The sequence below is a fragment of the Nelumbo nucifera genome, chromosome 6, assembly GCF_055504915.1.
Source record: "Nelumbo nucifera cultivar China Antique chromosome 6, China Antique-T2T, whole genome shotgun sequence".
NCBI classification, from domain to species: Eukaryota; Viridiplantae; Streptophyta; class Magnoliopsida; order Proteales; family Nelumbonaceae; genus Nelumbo; species Nelumbo nucifera.
The window spans coordinates 18,278,561-18,306,350 of NC_142654.1; the positions used below are offsets into that span (position 1 = coordinate 18,278,561).

General features: G+C 38.7%; 1 protein-coding gene across 9 annotated transcripts; it reads right to left on the reverse strand.

Annotated features, from left to right (window-relative positions):
• Positions 1–44: 44 nt before the first annotated feature.
• On the reverse strand, positions 45–16,769 carry LOC104591193 (lipid droplet phospholipase 1-like). 9 transcript variants are annotated; one of them, XM_088889178.1, is made up of 10 exons: positions 16,054–16,707; positions 14,429–14,496; positions 10,617–10,687; positions 10,141–10,410; positions 2,637–2,797; positions 2,464–2,519; positions 2,217–2,269; positions 2,016–2,145; positions 1,676–1,777; positions 45–286 (listed from the first exon to the last, which is right to left on the reverse strand). In XM_088889178.1, exons 1-10 carry the CDS (start codon positions 16,314–16,316, stop codon positions 261–263), a joined length of 1,200 nt encoding a protein of 399 aa, XP_088745304.1. In that variant the 5' UTR covers positions 16,317–16,707; the 3' UTR covers positions 45–260. The 9 variants fall into 9 exon arrangements, with proteins under 9 accessions (XP_088745304.1, XP_010248285.1, XP_088745306.1 ...); XM_010249983.3 differs by having other exon boundaries at positions 1,680–1,777; positions 16,054–16,702; XM_088889180.1 differs by lacking the exon at positions 16,054–16,707 and adding an exon at positions 15,977–16,025 and having other exon boundaries at positions 1,680–1,777.
• Between the last annotated feature and the right edge of the window lie 11,021 nt (positions 16,770–27,790).

Genomic DNA, 27,790 nt, shown 5'->3' on the forward strand with positions numbered 1-27,790 from the left:
CTGCACATAGAGATGTTTGCTGGAATTCTTGTAAAACATTCCCCTTTTCTGAAACTACCACGTGGATTTGCACTATACAAGGAATAATAATATAAATCTCCTCACTGTTTCTTGTTCTTACATTTAAAAAAGAATGAAGGATAGTGGATACATTTATACCTCGATTTTGCAATGAAATTGCTGTTAGAAATAAACAAGAGGAGATTTTTTAATGTTACAGGAGAAAATTATCAATAACATGGGATATCACATCGGCACCATCAGAATTGACGCAATAAGTGTTCACCTGTACAAGAGATGAAGAAGAGAGGAGAAATGTCAGCAACGTTAGCATCCTCACTAATTCACAAAAACATTGAGTGACTAAGACGTCAAGTTGTAGTACTAACCATTGACTAATAAACACTACCATGACTACAGGTTTAGAACTCTCTGCAGAAGTAGTATGCATGGATCATATCCATTTTTCAAGTGTAAATGGCCATAATTTATCACTTGGAATTTAAAAATGGAGAAAATCCACTCACCAGGAACAACTACATAAAACACCCAATCCTAAGGGCTGCATGGGTCAGGTTGTGCTCCACTCTATTTGAGTTAGGTTGGGCTCGTTCTAGTTGTGTTTACTATAGGAAGTGATTGTGTAAATAATAATTTAAATTTCGGGTGGTTTCTATGGGTCAGACTTGCAACTTCTTCCATTCAATACAGAATTCCTATTACTAGGCGAATCCCTTCTGCTGTATATCCTTCCATGTCCAAGCATATATCTTAATGTTCGCAGAAGAAAAGCCAAAATATTAGGCCGATGCTTGGTGCATTTAAAACTTTTGGGCCGACAAACATGAATGAGTTCAAATTTGAGAGTGGTAAAATACCAGAGGTTAGGTATTTATCAAGTACACCCCCTCCCAACACCCCAGGTAGCTGGGACCAACACTGGGTGGCAAAGCCAAACATAAGGTGAGGTTTGGGTTGGGTTTCATCACTGTCAGCCAGAGGATTTTGACACTAATCAATCTGCTGCATGGAGAATCTAATCCAATTCGAACCCAATATAAAGTTCATCAAGTCTTGATCCATGTTGCATGTCTGTCCAGCTCCAATGGAGTGTCCAAGCCCAGAAGGATATGATGATACCTTATTTATTTTTTCTGAAAAAAGTAATACACTAACCACCCCTGACATAGATTTTTGAAAATGTGCATCCATGCAAAAATGTTGCATCCAAAGTTACCACCACATTGGCTAAAAGAAGGGACTCGGAACCAACCATTAACTAAAACTTAGAAAGTAAAATATGAAAATGTATTCTAGTTTATATAAACCAACCATGTTACTTAGTAACCAGGTCTCTTTTTGATAGCGGCTACGATGCTCTTGCTACTTTGGTTTTCCTTTGGAAGCAATTGTATCATAGTTTTTTTTTCTTTTATTTTTAAACCCTAAAATGTACTCCAGGTGGAGGGGCAGCCACCTTAGAATTTTATTGATCACCCATTACCAAAAGGAAAGTGAATTGCAGTTAAATACCATGTAGTTCAGAGGTGGGTCAAGCTTCAAGAAATTTCAGTCATAGGAAATAATTATCAACTCCAATTTGTTGGAGATTCTGACACCTATACAAAACCAGTTATTTTGACATATGCAATGAGATTAAAATAAGAATGCATACTTGCCTGAATGGTACCGTGTGCAAGAAATCTCTGTTTACTTCTTTTGAAACTAACATCGACTCGTTCCCAACTCACTTTTGTGAGACCCCTAATCATTGCCTCTACAGTTGTTGCAAATAAACAAAAACTGAGACTCTGTTCTGAGGTTGCATACTTCCCATGTATAAAAATCTTAGTATGGTTTGTTACAGAAGATATGAATAGCATGGGTTCAGTCCAATGAAGCAAATAACTAATTTCAATCATAAATATGCATAGAGGAGCAACCAAGGGGTTTATTTTGAAACTAATTTGCTTTAATAACAGATTTTAATATTAAGGACAAATATAGTAACAAACCTTCCATGTTAATAGTCTTGTGTTCATTAACATTGGCCTCGAAAATGGCTTCTTTCTCAGTACTGGAAATTTTTGGTGCTTCAACATTTACTATATGTGGATATTTCTCATTCTTTGGAGGATGCTTGCACTAAAAGAAAAATATAATGAGTAAGCAGACACAAACATATTTAAGAACCTCAATAGAAGCTGAAAGTATACCTTTGGTAGCTCAACTTTTCGGCGTATTGATGATGTACTCCACCCAACAAGGCCTTTGAACAGAGTTAAGCAATTTACAAAGCCAAGTTGCACTAGATTTACATGAAAACGGTGGATCAATACAACTAGATGGTCAAATCCATCTACCACATGAATCATGATAGTGAACCATGCTTGCATGTCTGGCCAAAGTATTTTAATTAAATGGATATAAAAATTACCAAACATATTTTCTAAATTAGGATACAATCAAAACATGTATTTGAATAAGCAACACAACGCCTAAATGATTGCAGAGCAGACCTGAAGAATGAAAAGAAAAAAAAGAGATGATGCTTATAGAGTATGGTTGAGAAATTCACACAGGAAATAAATTTAGAAAATTTTCAAAACAAATATTAATGACCCATGATGCCTCACATGAATGGAAGATCTCCATAATCATTGACCATTTGAAGAAGGAGAGGAGGCTTTCCATTCTCACTGTCAGTCAGGAAGAGATGTTTTCCAGTTCTCCTTAGAATCCATGACATATGAGATGCTGTTTTTTCCATAATATAAAGACCACAAAATAGTGGAACCTGCAAAACAAACAAATAAACAAGAAATGAATAAAGTCATCCTTGATAATAGTTCATCATCATCATCCAAACCTTATCCCAACTATATGGGGTCAGATACATGAATCCTGTTTTGCCATTCCGTTCAACCTTGATAATAGTTGAAGATTAAAAAATTAAGTACCAACATTCAAAATAACCAAAAGAACAGGGGATTCTGTTCCTAATCCTTTTTACTACTTTTACTACTTCATTTTTAAAGTAATGATACATAATATAGCATATTTGGCAGAACTTTTTGTCAATCAATATTTGCCTTATTATGAAATTGCTTAAAGCTGCTGCCAATATATTCGGCCAAACTTTCCTTTGATTATCTTTCTATTATGGTATTACCCAAGCTCTTTATGAGTATTCCAACAAACAGCTCTGGGCATAAAAGTTTGTTTATTCTGGTTATTTTATTCAGTTTATTTTCTCCAGTTCTGTTTTAGAACAACTTAGTTTTTTATTCTGTTTATGTACTGTAAGTACTGCAGGGGCATAAAAGTCCTTTCCCCATCTTTTAAGTGTCGCCCTATATAATATAATATAATATATTCTGGCACTGCCAGAACCGATTTGACTCCCAATCACTTTCTCTCCTCTCCTCTCTCTCCTTTCTTCTTCCCCCTTATTTCTTTTGTATTTTTCTGCTAATATGGTATCAGAGCGGTGCTACTGGGTTTAAGAGCAGATTGAACAAGTGTTTTTTTTTGTTTTTCTTCTTGCTGTTTTTTCCAGATTGAGGTCAGAAAAAGATAACCTACGACTGATACTTTTTTTTACTTCCTTCTTCTTTCTCTTGGTCGTGTACCAAGAAAAAAAATCATATGGATTAAGACTGCTGCATGCTGCCAGAGTGGCTGTGAGGTTCAAACCTCTTTTCTGTGGGTTGTGTGATCCTGTGCCTGAGAATGAAACATCTGTAGGTCTCGTATGACCTGATTTTACCCTCTTTTGGTGCAATGACACTATTGTATGATCTCTCTTGATAGCTGGTGCATTTGGTTGGTCTGGAAGAGTGGTGGACTGTGACTGTTAAACCTGTACAGCATTGAAATCAACCTAATTTTTTTTTTTTAAGGGACTTGGAGGTGGTCTGTGTTCAGACTGTGCCCAGACTGGAGTGTGTGCATCTTTGGTGTGTTTCTAGGACTGTTTTTCGGTGTCAAGAGGGATCTTAGGGTGTGTGTTGAGGCTGAATAGTGAACTGAACCATGTCCTTTGAGAATTCTGCAACTTCTGGAGTTTCTGGAGGCAAAACAGCATGAGTGGGGAGCTGGATATGAATTTCCACATGGCTGTAATTCCCTTTTGACGGGCTAAATTACCTTGAGTGGTCTAGGGGAATTAAACTCTACATAATTGCTAGGGGGAAAATAGGGTATATCAATGGTAGAGTGAAGGAACCAAAGACTGGAAGTGCTGAACATGACAGGTGGAACCAAGAAAATAGTTTGGTGATGTTGTGGCTCTAGGTTTCTATGCTACCACAAGTAAAGAAGACATTCATATGGGCCGAAACAGCTTGTGAAATTTGGGAGCAAGCAAAATCTACATATTCGGAATAGAGGCACTATGCAAAGATATACCAATTGCAAGTTGAATCCTTCACTTGCAAGCAGGGGGAGAGAAGTCTCTCAGTGCATTACTCAGATTTGACATCAATATGGAAAAACTGGATCATTATCAGAATGTGAATTGGAAATGTGATGAAGGTGCAAAGGCCTACAAATCACTTGTCTCCCAAGATCGAGTATTTGCTTTTCTTTTGGGGCTGAACCCTATCTATGAGTCTATCAAGGTACAAATCTTGGGAAGTAAGGACTTACCTTCAGTCCAGGAGGTTTATGCATTAGTTCAGTCTGAAGAAAGTAGAAGAAGTGTAATGAATTGTACAGAGGGGGAGCCAGTTGCATTGGTAGTCCGAGGAGGTACTAGCGGAAACGGTAGAGGTTCTTTTAAGAAGGGTGATATGCAAAAGTGAGTGGTTGACAAAGATAAACTTTGGTGCACCCATTGTCAAAAGTCCAGGCAAACTAGAGACACATGTTGGAATCTCCATGGGAAGCCTAAGTGGGTTCAAGATTTAAGTAAGAAATCAACATCTAATCAGAATAAGAAGTCAACTCAGCAAACTTAGAAGAATATAACTCAACAAATGTGGCATCTCAGGAGACTAGTCCCATGATGCCTCAAGAGCGGCCCCCCCTTGGTTCTGATCCAAAGGAAGAGATTATCAATTCTTTTCGTGACCATTTGGAATCATATGGTAGGACACTTCGCCAGATGGATTCTAGCCCTACTCCTTCTACCTCCTCTGCATCTACATTAGGTAACTTTGCCATTGCTTTCCATGTGTCATCTCATATATCTGTTTCCCCTTAGATAATTAACTCTGGAGCTTCAAATCACATGATTGGTTAGTCAAACTTATTTCAAACATATAACCTCTTCTCTGGGAGAGATAAGGTGAGACTGGCTGATGGGTCATTCTCTACCATAGCCGGTCAAGGAACCATCTCCTTTCCTCTCGGTCTTACCCTCTCTAATGTGTTATATGTTCCAAAATTACCTATCAATTAACTTTCCATTAGTAGTACTACTCACTCTTTGAACTATTCAGTAGCTTTCTTCCCTTTTTCTTGTGTGTTTCAAGATTTGACCTTTGGGAGGACAATTGGTAGAGGAAGCATGGTGGATGGTTTCTATGTGTTGGAGAATAAACCCGGTCTTATGGCTACAAAGTCTTTGAGTTCGGCTTGTGAGAGTCACGCCTACTTATGGCAAAGTCGTCTTGGTCATCTTTCTTTTGAGTCATTAAAGCTTATGTTTCCAGAGTTATTTAAGTCTTTGTCAGTTAAAGAGTTACATTGTTAGATATGTCAATTGAGTAAACACTGTAGAAGTTCTTTTCCTTTAAGAAATAAAAGATCTAAATTTCCTTTTCATATTATGTACTCCGATGTTTGGGGCCCTATTACTCTACCTTCTGAGAATGGATATAAGTATTTCATTACTTTGATTGATGACTACTCTAGATATACTTGGATTATCCTATGCGATCTAGAGATGAAATGCCAAAGATTGTGAAATATTTTCAGTGCGTGATTTTTACTCAGTTCCAGACTAAGATTCATATTTTCCAGTCAGACAACGCAAATGAGTACTTTCGTAGTGATCTCATAGAGTTCTTCGCTTTGTATGAATCTCTTCATCAGAGTTCTTGTACTAAGACACCTCAACAAAACGGTGTTGCTAAAAGAAAACATCATCATCTTCTTGAAGTTTCTTATGGATTACTACTCCATATGCATGTTCCAAAACGTTTTTGGATGGATGCCGTTATGTGTGCTGCATATATCATCAACTATATACCATCTCGGTTGCTAGAGTATAAGGCCCCACATCAACTATTGTTTCCTAAGGCTCCTTTGTCCCCTATTCCAATGCGTGTCTTTGGAAGTCGTTGCTTTGTTCATGACTTGTCCCCTAATCATGGTAAGCTTGATCCTCGTGCTATCCCTTGTGTTTTTCTTGGTTACCCTTTATCCCAAAAGGGCTACCGATGCTATGATCCTGTTTCACGCAAGTACTATGTCTCCATGGGTGTATCCTTCTTTAAGAGTCAACCTTTTTTTTTTTTTTTTTCAGTTTCTCCTCAGGGGGAGAGTAAGGTTGAGGAGAACACACCTAGGTTCAATTACCTCCTCTTCCTGATCCTCCTCCATTTTGTGTCTTCCTCTACCGCCACAAGAGCCAACAGAGTTCAAGAGCCATGGAACCTGACACTATGCGGCCAACATCATCAGACTCTTTAGAGGTAAATCCCTATCATCCAGGTATACTTGTTCCCATTGATATGCATGATCCACTTAATGTTGACCCTCTTGTTATTGATGATCATGATTAGAGATGGGAAATTGACCCATACTCGTGGGGCCCCGCCCCACCTTGATCGGGGGGGGGGGGGGGTTACCACTGGTCGGGGTTCGGGAAAACCCTAAACTTTGGGGTCAGGGCGGTATTTGTCCACCTCGATCCGACTATATTATATAACATAATATAATTATTAATATATCTAACATATATTATATTATAGTATAGTATTATATATTATATTGTACTATATTATATTACATAATATAAAATAGCTCTAGGTAGATTTCAAAAAAAAATATTAAGTATACAAGTAAGAATCACTAGGGCAGGGTGGAGCAAAGTCGGGGATCCCCGTTCCCTACGGAGATGGGGATGGGGTTAGGATTTTTAGCCCCGTCGGGGTTTGGGCGGGGCGGAGAATTTGAATTCGGGGTCAGGTACAGGGCAGGCAAAACCCAACCCCACCCCGCCCCGCCCCGTTGCCATTCCTAATCATGATGTTCCTATTGCTAAGAGAAAGGGCGTAATATCTTGTACTACTAATCATCCTATCTCCTACTTTGTATCTTATGATCATATCTCACCTTCATATCGTGCGCTTCTTTCCTCCATTGATAGCATTTCTATTCCTAAGAAGGTGGTAGAAGCTTTATCCATACCTGAATGGACAAATGCAATGAGAAATTAATGCCTTGCACAAAAATGGCACTTGGGAGTTGGTGGATCCAAGGTTCAAAATATCGACACGGGCCGATACATATCGTTCCGACACCCCTCCGATACGCCCCTACAGTGGGTGTATCGAGGATCTGACTGGTCCAAGGGATGGAGGAGACCTAAACCGGCCCCCCTAAACTGGTTGCAAAAAAAAATATAAAAAATGGTATCAATTCGCCCGATACACCCATACCAGCGTATTGGGCATATCGATATTTTGAACCTTGGGTGGATCTTCCTGAAGGAAAAGAACCAGTGGGATGTAATTGGGTGTTCACAATGAAGCATAGGGCTGATGATGCGATAGAAAGGTACAAAGCCAGGTTGGTGGCAAAAGGGTTTACTCAGGTGTATGGAGTAGACTATGTAGAGACCTTTGCTCCAGTAGTCAAGATAAATTCTATCAAAATCCTCTTTTCATTGGTAGCTAATCTTGACTGGGAACTTCACCAATTGGATATTAAAAATGCATTCTTGAATGGTGACCTAGAGGAGGAGGTGTACATGATTCAACCTCTAGGCTTTTGTGCCAAAGGTAGTGAGGAGAAGGTGTGCAGATTAAAAAAAATCACTATATGGGTTGAAATAGTCACCTTGGGCCTGGTTTAGTAAATTTCACTTAGTTGTACAACAAATGGGGTTCAAATAATGCCAGTCAGATCATACTCTGTTTGTGAAGAAAGGCAAAGGAAAAATTGCATCTCTAATCGTGTACGTTGATGACATAGTAGTCACAGGTGATTGGAAAACTGAAATATTATACAGGAGTTGAAGAAATTCTTAGCCACTCAGTTTGAAGTGAAAGATCTAGGCCCCTTATGTTATTTCCTTGGGATTGAAGTTGCTTGCTCTCAAAAGGGCATCTTTATATCTTAAAGGAAATACGTACTAGATCTTTTAGAGGACACAAACAAGTTAGGAGTGAAGCCAATTGATTCACCTTCACCCATTGAACCTAATCATCAATTGGGTGACAATCAAGGGGAGGCTATGAAAGATGTGAAGAAGTTTCAGAGACTTGTAGGGAGACTCTTATATTTGTCTATGACCAGACCTGACATTGCCTATGTGGGTGTTCTTAGTCAGTTCATGCATAATCCTAAGATGTCCCACTTTGAAGCTGCAGAAAGGATCCTTAGATACCTCAAGAGGTTCCCAGGGGATGGTTTGTTGTTTTAGAAACATGGGCATTTGAAAGTTAAAAAGTGCATACAGATGCTGATTGGGCAGGAGTAGTCGATGATAGAAAGTCTACCAATGGGTATTGTACCTTTGTGGGAGGAAACTTAGTTACCTGGAGAAGTAAGAAACAAAGTGTGGTGGTGGCTAGGTCTAGTGCTGAAGCAGAATGCAAAGCTATGTCTCATGGAATTGCTGAAATCATGTGGATAAAGAACCTATTAGGTGAACCGGGCTTTATAGATAATACCCCCATGTCACTCTATTGTGACAATAAAGCTGCTATCAACATTGGCGCAAACATAGTCCTCCATGATAGGACAAAACATATTGAAGTGGGCAAGCATTTTATTAGGGAAAAACTTGTGAGTGAACAAGTATGACTCCCTATGTTAGTTCAGAAGAACAAATTGCAGAAATTTTCACCAAGGGTCTTCATCCTGTGCGGCAGAATGATATATGTGAGAAGTTGGGCATGATTGACATCCATGTCTCAACTTGAGGGGGAGTGTTGAAATAGCTTGTTTATTCTAATTATTTTATTCAGTTTATTTTCTCCTATTCTGATTTAGAATAACTTAGATTTTTAGTCTATTTATGTACTGTAAGTGCTGCAGGGGTATAAGAGTCCTTTCTCCATCTTTTAAGTGTCGCCCTATATTATATAATATAATATATTCTAGCACCGCCAGAACTGATTTGACTCCCAATCACTTTCTCTTCTCTTCTCCCTTCTCTCTCTCTCCTCTCTTCTTCCCCCTTATTTCTTTTGTATTTTTCTTCTAATAATTGCTTTCATTTGTTACATCACTTTCTCTTCTCTTCTCCCTTCTCTCTCTCTCCTCTCTTCTTCCCCCTTATTTCTTTTGTATTTTTCTTCTAATAATTGCTTTCATTTGTTACCCTATAAAAGCCATATTTAACCACTACATGCTTTGCAACAAAGGCCTTATGTTGTTAGGGAAAGGGTGAGTAATTTAAAATAGTTATCAAGGCTTATAAGGAATGGTATGATGGCTGTATTTTAGTGTGTATTTTCAGAAGTATGATGCAAAGGCCATTCAAACCTGTGTTGGCATGCTTGTCAGCCGAAGATTTTAACATTACACCAAGCAATGTAAGTAGGGGAAATATAGCCCTTCAATTAGAAAACTAATAATAAGATAATACCACTATGATCATACACACTTGGGCACATTAAATTGTCAGTTTGATTGGCTTTGTGTTAATGTGTCATACATTGATAAATGCTTTAATAACAAACTACAGTTCAGTGGATAAGATTTGGCAGTAGAGAACCACCTAGTCCCTATATTTTGCAACTAAGTCACCTCACATTCCACATCCAGACCATGAAACCTATTCCTATTATGATTTCCCTATCTGATGGATGATCTGGATCTGGATCTAGCTTCTTAATTGATCCGAGTTTAAGAAATTTGCTTCCAGAACAGCTTAAAGACAAAAAAAGACATCATGGATTTCCAAAGTGACTTAATGAAACACTAGTAAAGGATAATCAAAAATGGAATAAACAAGGTCACCTGTTTATGCCCTCTTGAACCAAGGTGTGGCGTTGCAAACGTTACAAAATTCATGGGTTTCAATCCAGCTATTTTGCCCTTTGATTTCTCATCCAGGCATGGATTTCCATCACCATCAGTTTTACAATCTCCATTTCCTTCAGAAAGTTGTTTTGTAAGATTTTGCTCATAAAGCCTACCAATAGCATATCGTGCCACCAGACCACCCAACGAATGACCTATAAAGGAAATATTTTGAAGCCCTGGATTATGTTCTATGATTGATCGTACCTGAAAGAAACATCATTAAGTTTCTGATCTGTCATGGAAATCTCAGTTTCAAGGGTATAACATCTAACAAATGCATTTAGCAATTAAATTTAACTTGCAGTGAAATAAACAAAACATTTAGTTTGAAGTAAATGCCTAATTGAAACTTAAATTGCAAAAAAACAAACAAGATAATGATGAAAACACATGATGGAGTCGCTATGCACCTCGTTTGCTAATCTCTCTCCCATTATGTCAATACCATCAAAAGTCAACATTGAGGAATTGCACTCACTGCCTGCATATAGTGCAGCAATAAAATACAGTCCGCGTTAATAGTGAACCCAAACATGTCGTCAACCATGAATTCCAAAATATGCATGCAGAGGATATTTGTCAGGCATTTGTATACTTGACATTAACAACCTCTTATTGCTAACTTTCATCATGATCGGGACAAGGATAAATAAGCACTTTTTTTTGATAATTTATTTTTTATTTCTTTTTTATAATTATTACAAATCAATGTGACATAAGGCTGAGAAGGATAAAATAAACACCTTTAAGTGCCCTGTATTCTAATATTTCTATTGATAATTGAGTGTGAGAGGGGAACTATACATCATTGTTGTCAAGACCGCATCAGTTGTCAACTGGCTGAGGCTGGTGGGTCATGGGTCAAACAATCTAACTTTCTAGTCTGATTGGCTCAAAGGAAAGCAAAATAAGCTTAAAACAAAATAGTGTACTACCTAGTAATATAACTACTTAAGAAGATTTTGAGTATTGGTTCCAACTTCCAGTCCCATTCAAGTCTGACAAAAGTGTTTTACATTTTAGCAGGCTTTTACAGGGGGCAGAAGCCTAGATGCCAATGGGGAGTCGTTAGCAGAGCAGCATCACTTCCGTATAGTTTCCTCTATGTACTGCTTAGTTTCTTATCCTTTTTTTTATTTTCTTATAACTGCATCAGTACTTCCAGACTTGGAAAGATTTTCTTTAAGGAACCAAGTTTGGACCATAATCCTCTGGTCAGGCTTTTTCCTTTTTGGGATAAAGTGTAAAAGCAAAGATTGAACTTCTTACGTAAGTCAAGAGGGTGTAAATGAGGGGATGCAAATAGCAATACAAAAAGAGAAAGGCGTCCCTCCAACATTAGAAATTAAGGAGGTAAAAAGTTGTCATTAATCATTATACAAGAAAGCCCTCTCCGCCATGGATTTAGCAAAATTTTCCACCATTGAATTCAAATCCTATGGTGTCTGGTGTCCATGTAACCTGATCTAAATGTTAGAACCCTATTTCATTAAGGAGGATAAAATCAAAATTATCCACCACTGAATTCAAACCGTATGACTGCATAACTGGTCCACCAAGTCCATCTTGAGCATTTATGCGTGTCATTTAGTAAGTTGGGATCAATGTGACTTTTTGTGGGATGGAGGAAGTGAGAAGAATTGTCATTTAGTATGTTGGGATCAGGTTTGCAAACCTAAGGAAGTTGGTGGACTTGGCATTGGGCACATTAAAGATAGGAACTTAGCTCTTCTTGGGAAATGGTTGTGGAGATTTCCTATTGAGACGGGAGCTACTTGGACATCCATCATTAGCAGCAAGTATGGGAGGAATGCAATTGGATAGGATAGAAAGGTCCACTTGAACTGGGTGAAAGCAACTAATCCCTGGAAAGGTACCTTCAACCTACGACTTATTCATTGGTTATATTAGGTATAAGGTGGGAAATGGGAACAAGATAAAAATTTTGGACTGAACTTTGGTGGGGTGGGAGTTATTTAGCTATTGCCTACCCTCAAATTTTCAACCTGTCCCAAAGCCAAGAACCCATGGTATCAGCATGTCTTACCCCTTCAACAACTGAAAATAATTGGAATCTAAATCTCAGAAGGCCCTTGAGAGAAGTAGAGATTGCCAAAATTGCAAACTTGTTACAATCCCTTGGAGAGGTTTACATATCTCCTAATACCCCCAATCAGCGGGCTTGGACACTTAACCCTGCTGGAAAGTTTTCAATTAATTCCTTTTTCAAGGCCCTAGTGTCAAATGATCTTGATAGTAGCTTCCCGTGTAAGAGAATGTGGTGTTCCCATATCCCTCCTAAAGTTTCTTTTTTTTTTTTGTGTGGGGGAGGTGTGTCTAAAGAAATTAAACACCTGTGATCTGTTGCAAAAGAAGAACAAAGGTAGATGGTGTATTTATCCTCATGCTTGCACTCTGTGTCTAAGTGATGGTGAGTTGGCTGAGCACCTTCTACTGTATTGTTCCATAACCAGGAAGATTTGGTGTCACTTCCTCAGGTTAATTCAGGAAGTCCTCTACCCTTCCCCTGGTCTTGATGCACATATCCATTTCACTCCAAGGTAGGGGGTGATGAGAATAAACTTTGATGGGAGTGCCCAAGGGAACACTGGTACAGCAAGGATTGGAGGTGTAATCCAGGGTAGAGATGGGAAAAGCTGATTCTACAAAGGCAGAGATTTTGGCGGAACTTCACTGAACTTTGATGTGCTAGAACGTTAGGTTTATCCTCTCTAGCCATTGAGAGAAATTCTACTAATACTATAAAATGGCTAGGGAAAAAAGATGGCAGGCCTTGGAGGTTGGCTCATTTTCTGGCAGAGGCTAGAGACATCATGGCTCAATGAATGTGAAGCTGATTTGGATCCCCAAAACACTTTAGGCCTAGCTAAAACTGGTGCACATAGAGAAATTATGTTTAGTGATAGATCTCTGCCACTGTAACTTCTTTTTGCTTTCTTTGGTCTTGCAACTTGATGTACATCTTCTAATGTACCTCTTTTTTTGAATAAATTCTGAGTTACTTATGCTCAAAAAAACAAAAAAATTAAATGTTAAGTTGTCAAGACACAATAGTTCCAAATGTTGATATAGAATGCGACACAAGTCACACAACTCTTCTTACTCAACACCAAAGGCATGATTATGCATAAAGTATCCTTCCCAATATGTTGATGCCATGTTTTTATTATAATCATTTGAGATGAATTTTTCAATAGATATATCATACAAATTTCAACCAAACTTCTAATATTTACAAGTTTCCAGAAGATCCATTGAAGTATATAGTTTGTATCATTTCTGTTTTTGTTGAAAATAAGTAAATGAATCATTAGAAATCAAGCAAGTAACATATTGTAAAATTGAAATAGAGATAACAGTATATAAGAACTATATTATATTTGTGCTTGTGACTCTTCCTTCACTTCTTTTTGTTGGCTGAAACATAACTGTAATGTTTAAGTCCAAAATATTTAAATTTAAAAGAAACAAAAGGAAATACATTAGTGTAAATTGATGTTTGTCTTCCTCATGGTTGTGTACTTTTTGTTCTGTACCAATATGTTATACTAGCAAGGAGCATGTAAAGATGAAAAAAATGGACAAAAGAACTATCAATACAGTATCCAGTATAGGCATCAAAATTGTATATTTTGTTAGTTGTCATAGGCATCTTTGTCAAGCTTTTGTTGAAGGAGGCACAACCAGCATGATCTGATGACTGGAAAAATGCAGGAATTTTTCAAGTGAATAAATTCAAACTTTATGGAGATTATACGACATGCAGGAATATCCAATTGAAAAACCAAATACATGATGAATCCAACCAGCTAATTATGTCATGAATCTGAAACTGAAAGGCTTTAGGTCTTTAGTCATTTCTCTATGTTTATCTCTTCCCAGTGAATACATGATCTCTCTGGATTAATGTGATAAATCGGAGTTCTTAGCATGTTCATTTCTCTAGAACGAAAACTCTGCTCAACCAAATGTATAAAATCACTGATTTTTCCGTTAGAAAGTCCCATTAAAAAAAATTAACCATATATATAGGCACTCAATAGTAAGACTGTAAACATAATAAATGCACAAGCAGCACTGGAAGTACAGTCATTGCATTAAATTAACTGTAATTACCAGCAGTGCCAAGATGGCTTGACAATTTGATCTCAAAAACGACAGAATCCAGAAATAAAGGAAGTGAAGAATAGAGAACACTCACAATGCACGAGAATATCTTGGGGAAATCTTTTGCGAAATTGTTTTGCTGCGTATTTCCAATCTCTAGCACTGTATGCATAAATTTAAAAAATAAAAATAAATAAAACAAGTATAAAATTTTATAAGAACTGCTAGAAAACAGAATATTATTTTACTGAATTCAACAAGTAAATACAGAAAAAGCTCTTCCAATTAGGAAATCATTCTGGCAATGGCTATAACTCCAATTGGAATTTGTTGTGTTAACAGAGAGCTGAGAGCATTAGAAGTTAGGTCCCATTTGTCAGTTGTTGACTTTGACCTTCCAAAATGCTTCCCTGACATTAAATGGAAAGACAGGTTCATAAAAGAAAAATACTCTGGCCCCTCACAACAAGACTAAAGCCTTTAAGAAACACCATTTAATTTACATGCTGCCTTGTATTAATGGCTTTTGTTCAAAGACTTAAGAAAAATGTTCTGCAATGAAGCAAAGATTTTATCCAGGCTATTGTTTTCATTTTATAATTTGAGCTGATTTATAAAGGCAATACTGTCAAAATATGAAGAAATTCTTCTTGGAAAGATATGTTGTTTTGCATGGCTTTAACATAGTCAAAACCACTCTGCAAACCTTATATCTACAATACTGGATCAGTTTCAGGGTTCTAGTGTAGTTATTTGCAAAACTTTAGATAATAGGGACTAGGTTACCTAATAATTTAGAAGAAGCTCCAGTTAGAAGAAGTGATTTGTTACAAGTTGAAGGAGCTAGAAGAGCTAGGGTGGACCAAAAAGGAAATGGGTAGAAGTAGTAAAAAATGATTTAGGCAGTAATAATTTAACAGTGGATATTGCTTTAAATAGATTGGATTAGCAAACAGGATTCATGTAGCCAACCCCATATGGTTGGGATAAGGCATGGATGATGACATGATGATTTGGTTACCTAAACTAAATTCACAATAGGATTTATGTAATTATATTCACATTTGGATTTTGTTGTGTTTCTTGTTTCTGTAACATCAATTTCAGGTCTGTTACACTGACAGAAATCCGTAGAACCCCTGTTCCACTTTCTATATTTTTAATGAGGCCTCTTTTCTTCACTCATCTTAGTATGATGCTAGGACCTCCTACTATTCAATATGGGAAGCTATATGAATGTGTTTTATTCGAAACCCACTATCAAGCAGGAAAATTAGGTCTGAGTCGTGATTAAACAAGCCAACTTTGTCCAGAAGAATGGGATCCACACCAATGTACTGGGATTTTATATTTATTTTGTATTTTTTCTGTAACTCGGGCTTTTATTTTAATTCAAGTTAAGAGAGACGCCTATTTGAACTTTTGAAGTCATCAAGAAGATACAAAAAAGAGAGACGCATGAATCCCTTTGTTAAGAGGGACCCAAATTGTCAAAACTTAGCAGTGTAGTAGCTACTCTGAAGTCATCAAGAAGATATAAAAAAGAAAGCTTTATAAAACTTGATAAATAAGCTTCGTGCTTCAAAGAGCTCAGATTAAATCAATCCCCTGAAATGTACAAGCAGTAAACATAAATACATACAGGCACAAAATTCGTATGGATCAGTCAACTCTTCAGGAATGCAATTAGTAGAAGAATGGCAAAGGAACGAACCGAACCTCCCTGTGATGCCATTGACCATGACGACAAGGTGAGTCGGAACGTGGTGGTCTCCGTTATTACCGGACTCAGTCACCGGACTCGGTCCACCATCCACGTCGGGTTCTGATCTGAAACAGCCGATTCTCGGCACAAAAGATCTCTTTTTAGACGCTGTCTTTGACGTCTTCGTCTTCACTATATTTGATTCGTCGTGTGATGTTTGGGACTGCGGTTTTTGAGCTGTTTCGGAGGAGCTGCTTTGCAACTCCAAAGAAGCCATTTTTAGAAGAACACGAAGTATAGAAGCAGAGGAGATGATTCGAACTTCACGAGTTGGTTTAGTTCGTTGGAGGGAGGAAGAAGAAGAAAACGAGAAAAATGAAAGAAAAAAAGATTGTATCTGTGGTTGAAAGTCGACGAGGCGGGATCTCTCGGTCTGCCTTTGTTTATAGTCGCCATATTATTATTACGTCAATGCTCAACAGCGCCAGCGACGACGCTAGCGAACGGACCGTAGGAGACCCACAACATCTCTCGATGATAATCTCAGAAATAATAATGTCATTATTGGGAAATACGCTCGTGCTGTGGGCCTGATTTGAACTCGGACCGAAGACCGGAGTTGGAATTTGAGAGGCGAGACTGAGAGAGACTGACTTGGTGTTGGTGCGATTTCATCTTTATGCCCCTGGGTTTTCCATCTATTTACACGTTTCCGGTATTATCACTCGTTTCGTTGAGACTCCAGAGACTAGAGAGAGACTGAATTCTTTGTAAACTCCCCTACTTTTTCAACCAACGGAAAGAGACATTAGACACGCAACCGATTAAAGGTTTGAAAATTGAAAACTTTCTAGAACCAATATGAAATAAAAGCTAGCAGAAAGAGAAAGCTTTATGTAACAATAAGGACTGAACCATTGATTGAGCTGCTTAGTCTGCGTTTGGAATCGTGTAAAATTTTACTCCAATTCAGTTTTATATGCATTTGGATGGATGGAATGGTGTTTTATCATTTTATGTTGTGAATCGATATAAAATCTTATCATATATAAGGTTTTATATCGATTATATCATATTTTTCAAATTTTATATCACATTTTTCAAAAATACAATGATCACTTAATGATAATTCAATATAAAAATACACCAATAATATTTTACACTAATTCAAAACGCAGCCTTAGAAGGGCTTTCACACGTAGTAGCTTCTTCTTGATTTCGGTGGTTTCCAGAAACAAAGCCTACAAGGCTATAACCCATGTCTAATGGAAAACCGGATGCTTTAAGTCAGTTAGTAAATCGATTTTCCGATTAAATTAGTTTTAGGTATTGTTGATTTTTAGTTATCCGGGTAAGTTGTTGATGGGCAAATGTTAATTATTACCCGAGTAAATTTCAGTGGCAGTGTTCGGGGATGCTTCCACTTATCTAGGTAAAGAGTTTGGTTGTAGATGATTATGGTTTCCTCGGGTGAATGAATAAGTAATTTATCTACCCTTTAGAACAGTTGGTATCACTTCCAAAAATTTTGTTTTGATAAATTGGCCAATTATCCAATTAACTAACTTACCCCTACAACAACAGGATTATTGTAAATGAATGATGCCTTAATAGCTTCTTCAAGCAAATGAATGTGGATAATTTGGATTTTTATATTTTTGATATAAGTGGACTGCAATCCATTTCAGAAATCTGAAATTGCAGTTTCCTTCCAATCTACTAATAACCTCTTATAAATTGTATCCTACCTGTGGATTTGACATCAATCCACAGTCAGGATTCAGTCTGCCCTTAGAAATCTAAACTCCATCTTAGGGGTGGACTGAACTATAAAAACCCTTTTATTTATTTATATTTTTTTTTACGATGAGGGAGGGGAGGGGGGTTTATCAAATTTACCTCATCAGCTGTTTGGGTGATAGTCCAGATCCCCTACCCACAAGAACCTAGACACCTACCCACAATAATGCACAACATCTCCCCATAAATGACGAAGTATGGGGGTATGTTCCCCAATCCCCAATCCCCAATCCCCAATCCCCATGTGTGTGGTGTGGCAGTGATCGTCATCCCTAAGTAGGCCAGGGTAGGTGATCTGATTGTGTTTGAAGCAAGGTTTTTGAATCGTCGTTGATCCGGATGGTCAGAACGTTTGGCCTAGGAACAGTGCAGACAACCGGTTCCGTTTTACCTTAAACCCGACTTTTAACCAAAAACCATTCTAAAAATCAATAACCCATTGATCCATGCAGTCGGACCATCAACCCGTTTAACGGTTTTAAGTTTTAACCATTTTTTATTTTTTAATTTATCTGTTCAAATCGGGCCATCGACCCAAAAATCGGTGGCCACAATAGTTCTGATTACAGGTCGTTTCTTAAACACAATAAAAATCTACTGCGTGTCATATCACATGCATGCCCCTTGAATTCATTTCAATCCCCACGACCACGGGACGAGACTTCTCTCCACAACGTCCTACATTAAATACCGGCGAATATTGAAAATATCTCCCGATTATAATACCAAAAATAATGACGTCATCATCAAAAGATATTTTCAATACCCGGCGGGAATATGCAGATGGACGTTGTGGGGGCTGATTTGATCTCATGCCCCTTTAATACCTACAGAAGTAAGGGGATGGACGTTAGTTTGTCCCATTAGCTCCCAAATTCGTACAAAAGCCAATCTCCCCATATTTCCGCCCTTGACTAATGCCTCTACCCTTGTGGCTTTGTTTACTGTTCACTTTCCTCCATCTGATCCAAGCTCGGAATCCATGCCTTCTCCGGCGCATCTTCCATATAGAAGTGAATGCAGTTGAATGGAAATAGGAAAGGCGGTTGGCCGGTCTGGGCAGCTGCTTTTTGCTTTCCAATTACACCCATCTCTTTTTCTCTCTCAATTTTGAGTATTTTTTGCTTTCAAAATATGGGATTTACACTCTTGCGTTTCTCTCAGCTAACTTCATTTTCCATTTCATGCTAAGCAGAATCAAGAAAAAAAATAAGGCCACATTCATTCGTACATACATTTAATATGAACCAAAACTAGTGATCCTCCAATCCGATGCTCAGTTCCAATGAACTTCGATTGTTTCAAATTATATATTACTGTGGATTGTAAAAGAAACTAATTAAATCTCTGTTTTATCAAATTATATTTACTTCCATATCCAAATGCATAGCCTCACTAACACCAATTTGGTATAGAGTCCAATCGTCCTGCAAGTCTGTATTGCGGTGGACGAGTTCAACTGCTCAACTGAAATGTCGGTGGCTTGACAAATTTTGTGCTTCACGTCTCACACCGTCATTATCCGATCAAAATCCACAATCATTTTGAAATCGTAGTCCACAAACTGCTTAAAAGTTAAAATGTGTAAATTCCCGGAGGAAACCGTAGACGATGTAGTCACGGGTGCAGTATTTAGAAAAAATTCCCGCAGGAAACCGTAGATGATGCAGCATTCAGAAAAATGCGCGTCCTCAGCGATTCGGTAAGATTATAGATCGTTGTCGTCCTCTAATTCCAACCAAATAAGTGACAATGTTTGCTGACCCACATCAATTCCCTACATGTCTTCTTCTGCTCCAGAATAGTTGTGGATGATAAGGGTGGACTCGTGCGGCGGTGGTTCTATGGTTTCTTTCCGTTCCAACGGTGGGCGTTTGGCGGGGTTCAATGGTAAAACAGGAAAAACAGGGGTTAGGGGGAGAGAGAGAGAGAGAGAGAGTGGGAGAAGAAAAATGAATGAGATAGAAAAGAGATGCAGAGGAGTTGCCGCTGTTAGAAGTTGCAGCGGCGGTAATGGAGATGTGGGAAGGAACAGAGGGAGAAGTTTTTGGGTCTGCTACAGGGAAAACAATGAGAAAAACAAGGTTGACGAATATGGAGAGAAAGAGAGAGAAGGGGGATTAGAGATGTGATAGAAGGAGAATACCTCAAGATGGTGAGACGGCTAGAACGATCATCGATGCCGGAGAACGCATGGATTCCAAGCTCGGATCGGAGGAGGGGTATCAGATTTGAACATGCGAGAGAAGAGATAAGATGAGAGGGACGGGGAGTACCTCCGGTGTATCTATTGGAACGATTGTCAGCGCCGAGTTATTGTCAGTGTCGGATTTTTTGCATGCTTGGACGAAGAGGTGCAGGGTCACGGTTACACAAAGTCACAAAGCAGGTCAAGACAGACGAATATGAGCGAGAATGGCCGAATGGAAAAACATTTTCGTGTTTTGGATGAAATTTGAAATTAACGACCGTTCTGTTAGCTAATCATCCACAATAATTAGCCTAATCAGTTATCCACGTGTACATTTGTTTTGTATAACTGGACTGAGCTTCGGGGCATTCACGAAGACTGCAACACTCTGTGAAAACGATCCCCTATTTTTTTTTTTTTCTGAAAACAATCCCTCGTTCTTATGCGAACCATCCCTTGCTTTCTTTCTTTTTTTTCTTACTCTTACTCTGTAGAAATGGCAGCAGAAACAGGTAACGGAGATTCAGCCTACACAGATCTGTTTTCACCATATTTCTTGAGTACAGTCCGGGAATTATGCAACCTGGAGAAGGGCCATGGTGAAAGCATTTTGGGCGAAGAACAAAATTGGATTTATTGATGGCACACTCAAGAAACCGAATGGGACAAAGACTGCAGAATTTCATGCCTGGATGAAAAGAAACTCTATGGTAGTTTCCTGGATTTACAATGCTTTGGCAAAAGAATTGCATGAAAGTGTGGCTTATGTAGAAAGCGCTCGAGAGATTTGTAGAAAACTCTATGGCAGTTTTCTCAGGAGAATGCACCCCGCATCTTTCAGCTGAAGCGGGAATTGGCATTATTACGACAGGAGAATCTCTTTGTCTCCATCTATTTCACAAAATTGAAAAGCAATATGGGATGAACTTTCAATCTACACACCGGGACTGATCTGTTCATGCCCTTGCTCTTGTGGAGCTTCAAAAGATTTCTAGGTTGAAAGAGATAAAGAAAAGGTCTATTAGTTCTTGTTGGGACTTAGTGACTACTTCAACAACATCAGATCTTACATTTTGAGTATGGAACCCCTGCCCATGTTTAGCAAAGTTTATGCCATGGTTTCACAAGATGAAAGACACCAAACATTAGTCTCACATCAAGGCTCGACCATGGAAGCAGCTGCTCTTCATGTAGCTGGACCATCCAAACCCAACAACAGTAAAAGCATTAAAGATCGCCCCAAGATCAATGCAAAAAACCTGGACATAGCAATGACGGATGCTATGAATTGCTATGAACTGCATGTTACCCACCTGGCTGGGAATCAAAGCGATTCGAAAGGCCTTCAATCACTGATAAGGACAAGTCAAAACCCAAATTCCCATCATCAAGTGTTCTGGGATCAGAACAAAAGGTCTACGGATTAACTACAGAACAATATCATCAATTGATGAATCTACTCAATGGTGAAAATTAGGGAGCCTCGCAAACTTTGCAGGTACTCTTTTTCATTCTCAGTGGATATTAGACACAGGAGCCTCAGACCATATGGTCCCCTTTGGCTCAGGTCCATGGGTTCCTACAACTACAAAACAAATCACTACACGACCGGTGCAGCTACCTAATAGCACTCTATTATCTATACAGTGCCAAGGAAATGTTCCACTTACACCTGAGATTGTTTTGCAAGACACTTTGTTCATCCCAGATTTCCAAATAAAACTTATTTCCATTAGTAAACTCATAGCGGATTTGAATTGTGTGGCTATGTTTTTTCTCACTTTTTGTGCTATATAGGACCTGACCTCCAAGAAATTGATTGGAGTGGGCCTACTCCATGATGGTTTGTAGCATTTTGTACCTCACACCAAAGTTACAGCTTCCACATCAGCTTCGTCGTCAACATCATTAGCTTCTACATCAACACATCCCTCCTTAATCCTGTGGCATTCCCGCCAAAGACATGCTTCTTGCAATCGTATATCGTTGATTCCTGATTTGCAAATCACATCAACCCCAAACAAGTGTTGTGATACAAGCTTACGAGCCAAGTTGACTCGGCAGCCCTTTCCAATAAGAATAAGTAGAGCTTCAAGCAAATTTGACCTGGTTCATTGTGACATATGGGGCGGTTATCGCACTCCATCTCTATTTGGTGCCAAGTATTTTCTAACAATAGTAGATGATTGTACTAAAGCCACTTGGGTTTTCGTGATGAAATGTAAGTCTAATTGCTACTTCTTTTTCAAGCACTTTTGTTCTATGGTTCATACTCAGTTCAATGCTCATGTCAAGTGTGTACAGTCCAACAAAACAGGGTAGTTGAGCGTAAGCACCGACACATTCTTGAAGTAGCAAGGGCTCTACGTTTCCAAGCCAATCTGCCGATTAAATTTTGGGGTGAATGCATACTGACAACAGCATACATAATAAATTACTTACCCACACCACTATTGGGTAACAAGACACCCTTTGAATTACTATTCAAAAAACCACCTACTTATGAGAACTTCCGAGTTTTTGGATGTCTTTGTTATGCCGGTACTCTCAAACATGGTCGAGACAAGTTTGCACCATGAGCTTGTGTTTTCCTTAGTTATCCAATAGGACAGAAAGGTTACCGCTATATGATCTAAGCTCTCAACGGATATTTGTCTCTCGTGATGTGGTCTTCTTTGAGAACAAGTTCCCATTTATAGTTTAGTCCACTAGCTTTGACACCTCACCGGTGATTACTCATTCAGCCATGGATGGTGCTCATTTCCCCGTAAATCAAACTGAGGCAATGGTTCCCACCACTCTACCCATAAAGGGCACCTTCTCTTCACCTCCCACTAGTCCTTTGCAGCCCATCATTTCTGATGATAGTCCCTCAACCACCTCAAATCAAGAAGGCTCGCCTAGTGTGCAATCTGAATCTCCCATACAAGTTACCACAACACGACCCACCTGCACCAAACGTCCACCTCCTCACTTAGCTGATTTTCACTGTCCTACCATCAAACCCACCATTGACTACACTTCAAATTCCAACCCTCCTTCCCATATCTCATTGTATTACCATGGATCCCACATTTGTTTTCACCACTACACTTCTAGAATCACCAACTGAACCCACAACTTACATTCAGGCCAACAAACTTGCATGTTGGCACCAAGCTATGGCAACAGAACTTGCAGCTCTAGAAAGAACACAAACCTGGACTTTAACACCTCTTCCACCAGGTAAAGTTCCTATTGGTTGCTGGTGGGTGTACAAAATTAAACGAAATCCTGATGATTCAGTTGAGTGCTATAAAGTACGTTTAGTAGCCAAAGGTTATATTCAAATGGCTGGGGTGGACTACAATGAAACCTTTGCACCTATAGCTAAACTTACTACTGTGCAGTGCTTGTTAGCCTTGGTGACTGCTCGAGATTGGGAACTTCACCAAATGGATGTGGACAATGCTTTCCTCCATGGAAAATTGAACGATGAAGTCTATATGATCCCCCCTCCTAGCTTATTTCCAGTAGGAGATAATCGCGTTTGTCGACTCAACAAGTCTATTTATGGCTTCAAACAAGCCTCGTGTAACTAGTTTGGGACCCTTACATATGCACTCAAACAATGGGGATTCACTCAGTCATCGGCTAGTCATTCTCTCTTTACATACATTCAGCCCGGTAGCTTCTTGGCCATTCTTGCTTATGTTAATTATTTGGTTATTGTTGGAAACGATCCATCTCGGATTGCTGCTTTCAAAGAATATCTCCATAATTATTTTCCCATGAAAGACCATAGCACACTTCGGTATTTTCTGGGGATAGAAGTCTCTCGAGACTCTAATGGCATTTTCTTGAGTCAACGCAAATATACTTTGGATATCCTCAAAGATTGTAGCATGTTGGGATGCAGACCCAATGCTTTTCCCTTAGAGCAACAACATCGTCTTGGACAAGATGCTGGTCCATCGTCTTGAGCCAATTCATGGGAGACCCACGCCAACAACACTAGGATGTTGCCATGCATGTCTTGCGATACCTTAAGGGATCCCTTGAGCATGGTATTTTGCTACCTACCAACTGTGATTTTCAATTGCGAGCCTATTGTGATTCTGATTGGGCAGGGTGTCCATCTACCCAGAAATCAACATCTGGTTACTTCACCACTCTTGGTTCTTCACCGTTATCATGGAAAACCAAGAAACAATCTACTGTTGCCCGTTCATCAGCTGAAGCTGAGTATCGATCCATGGCAGTTGCAACTGCTGAGTTGTTATGGCTTGAACGCCTCTTTTGGATCTTGGTCTCCCTCATCCTCAGCCCATGTGACTATTCTGTGATAACAAAGTTGCTCTTCATATTGCTGCCAACCCTATGTTTCATGAAAGAACGAAACACGTGGTGATAGACTGCCATTTCATACGTGAGAAGTTGCTCTCCAAAATCATTGCTATAGCACACATTCCATCATCCATACAACCGGCTGATATTCTTACCGACTGATATTCTTACAAAAGCTCTTGGCCGTGACCGGTTCCTCTCCTTGCTTCCAAAGTCGGGCATCCATCACCCTCATGCTCCAACTTGAGGGGGCGTATTACAGATAACTAAATCAATTAGGAGATGCTTCCACGTGTATAGCTGTCTCGTACAAGTGGACTTAGTTAGTTACACACACACACATATATATATATATATATATACAAATCCGCCAAGATCAATGAATTAATTAACTTTTCTCTCCCAAACCTTTTCTTATACTATAAATAATGCAATTATAAATCTCATGGAGAGTATGATCTTGACTCAGAATGAACGCTAGCGGCATGCTTAACACATAGTCGAGCATCTGTGTGCGAGGACACGCAACGAAGTTTTTGGGGTGTGAGGCAGTGGGGCACAGATTCAAACTCGGTTTTGATAATGTCAGTGTGACAAACATAGAACTTCTTGACTTTGATTCAAATGTTAATGGTTGAACCAATGAACCATAAGTCAGGTCAGCCATTGGTCGGGATTTTTAAAACATTAGAGATCGATTCTTGTCCATGGTTGGAACCATGGTTTTCAAAACCAGATTGGACCAGATGATCGGACCAGAAAAACCGGTAACCAGTCAAGGGACCAGTTCTATTTTTCTTGAAAACTGGATTTTTTCAAAAAAATCATTGATATTGGTCAGCAAACCACTGACCCGGGTGGTTAACCATTTGAATGGTTTTGACTGTTTTTTATTTTTTTAATATTTTTTTTATTTTTTGTCAGAACGGGCTAACCGTTTGACTCAGGAACCGGACCCTGACCGGTTCATACTCCGGATGGATTTTAAAAACCATGGTTGGAACTTGGAAACTGCTTGGAAAAAAATTGACAAGGCTCCGTAGGTCAGCAGATTCGTTGCGTCTGTTATTGAAAACTTTCCGATTTTCAATAGGGAATAGTGAGTAGGTTGATGGAATTTGTGATTGTGCGTTGACTATAATGGCTACTAGAAATTAGAAAGAATTTGCTTGGTAGGTTCAAATTAGAGTGTAATGTATGTGGGCCATCCCACTTTTGTGGGCAGCCCATACTGTAGCAGGCTGTGCCTGCCTAACCCAGAACCCTCAAAAGGACAATTTGGTATGGCCCATGGCACGTCCAAAGGGGCCCATGCCGGGTCACGCGTCAGGCCATGACCCGTGGCACGAGTCCAAGCATTATTCCTAGAGTGCGAGTATTATTAGGCTCAGGCCGAAGATGTGTGTTTGGCTTTAATAGAAAATAGGGTAAAATACAATTACCTCCCCTGAAATTTAGCAATATCCTTTCTTTTATTTTCAAATAAATCGACATAAATCGACAAAAACCTCCCTTCCGTTAATGAACCAGATGGAAAACATTGAAAATTACAATTTTATCCTTATACAAACCATGCACTTATTTGCAAAATACAATTTTTACCCTTACTCGAACAAGCAGACATAGTGCTCAGAATATTCCACTTCCCGGAACATTCTAGTGACGATTCTTCACCGGACGACGGAATATTGCAGCGTTGTGTTCGTTTTCATCTTGCAGCGGTTGTATTCGGAATATTCTTCACCAGACATAGTTCGTTTTTATCTTGCAGCGATTGTGTTCGGAATATTCTTCACCGGATGGCATCTGTGACTTTCCAAATTTTTCGGCGACTACGTTTCACCAGACGACGGAATATTGCAGCGGTTGTGCTCGTTTTCATCTTGCAACGGTTGTGTTCGGAATATTCTTCACCGAAATATTCTTCATCGGACATAGTTCGTTTTCATCTTGCAGCGGTTGTGCTCGGAATATTCTTCACCGGACGGTTCTTCACCAGACATAGTTTGTTTTCATATTGTAGCGGTTGTGTTCGGAATATTCTTCACTGGACGGCATCTGTAACTTTCCAAAATTTTCGGCGAGTATTCTTCATTGGACGACGGAATATTGAAGTGGTTGTGTTCGTTTTCATCTTGCAACGGTTGCGTTCAAAATATTCTTCACCGAATGTTTTTGGAGAAACTCTACTCTAGCCTTGCAAAATCCAAAGCTCTACTCTAGCTGCAGTTTATCTTCTACATCTATCTTTCTGCCACTTGCGGTTTGATAACAACCAAGTGGCAGAATAAGAATTGAATGATTTCTTGCTTTGTCTTTTTAGTGCATAAAAGTATTTTTTCATGGCTCATAGTTACACAGTTAAATCAGAACCAGAAGTGCTGCCTGAGAAATTAAGGTCCAAAACTAAAATTGAAGACGAACCCCAATAAGGTGATCAATCACCATCTCTATTACTGGTAAATCGCCAGCGAAATAAAACGAAGGGGGATATAGGGAAAACCATCTGGTCGAAATCTTTCTGGTTTCGTCATTCCTCTGTTCGTTCCTCTCTATTGGGACCGAAATCCTTTTGAGAGCAAAGGGTATTTTAGTAAATATAGGTACACAATAACTTGTACAGGGTAAAATAGATATTTAAAAAAATTATCATCAGTTTAACGTTTTTCGTCTGCTTTATTAACGAAGGGGAGGTTTTTATCGATTTATTTAAAAATAGAAGGTAGGATTTTGCTAAAGTTAAACTGGAGAGGTTTTTATTATTATCAAAAACCTCAGACGAATATCACGTAATTCCTTCTCAATTTTCTTCCACCTTTTATTTCTCCTTTCCAGAAGTTCTTCGCGTGTAATATACTTATATACGTAAATGAACCTTTTTTTTTCATTTAGTTTTGACAAAGGAAAATTCTAGTATGACAATTCTCGATAAATAAATGACCAGTGAATGCTGTATCCAATCAATCAATAGCACGTGCTTAATATAAAGAGAACGTAGGGCTCTAGAATGACAGTCCACCGCCTTCCATATAGGGGTGAACCGTGGGCTTTTTTTGACCGAACCGGTTTTCCCCAAAGTCGAATTGAAGCCAATCGGTTAATTGTCAGTTCAGTTTGTCGATTTTTCAGTTTTTTAATTTTTACAATATGTTATAAAAATAAAATAAAATATTATTAATATATAAAATATTATATTTTAAATAATAAATAATATATCATATATTTTAAATATATAATATAAAAATATATGTATATCAATCGGTTTGACTAACTGCCTGTTTTCTATATTAGTTAACTGAAATCGAATTAATTGATTCGGTTAACTGATTTTTCGATTTGGTTTCGGTCGGTTCAATTTTTGAATTTTTTTGATCACCCCTACTTTCATCTCTTGCACATTAAAATGAAGCCCTAATGTTTTGAAAACAAAAATG

What these genes read in the sequence shown, in the direction of transcription:
- LOC104591193 (XM_088889176.1), bottom strand. Translation starts at nt 16,316, where the DNA reads ATGGCTTCTTTGGAGTTGCAAAGCAGCTCCTCCGAAACAGCTCAAAAA. An exon ending in TATGGAGATCTTCCATTCAT is followed by an intron (nt 2,520 to 2,636) that starts GTGAGGCATCAT and finishes TTCATTCTTCAG; the next exon opens with GTCTGCTCTGCAATCATTTA. An exon ending in TTCAAATACATGTTTTGATT is followed by an intron (nt 2,270 to 2,463) that starts GTATCCTAATTT and finishes CTCTGTTCAAAG; the next exon opens with GCCTTGTTGGGTGGAGTACA.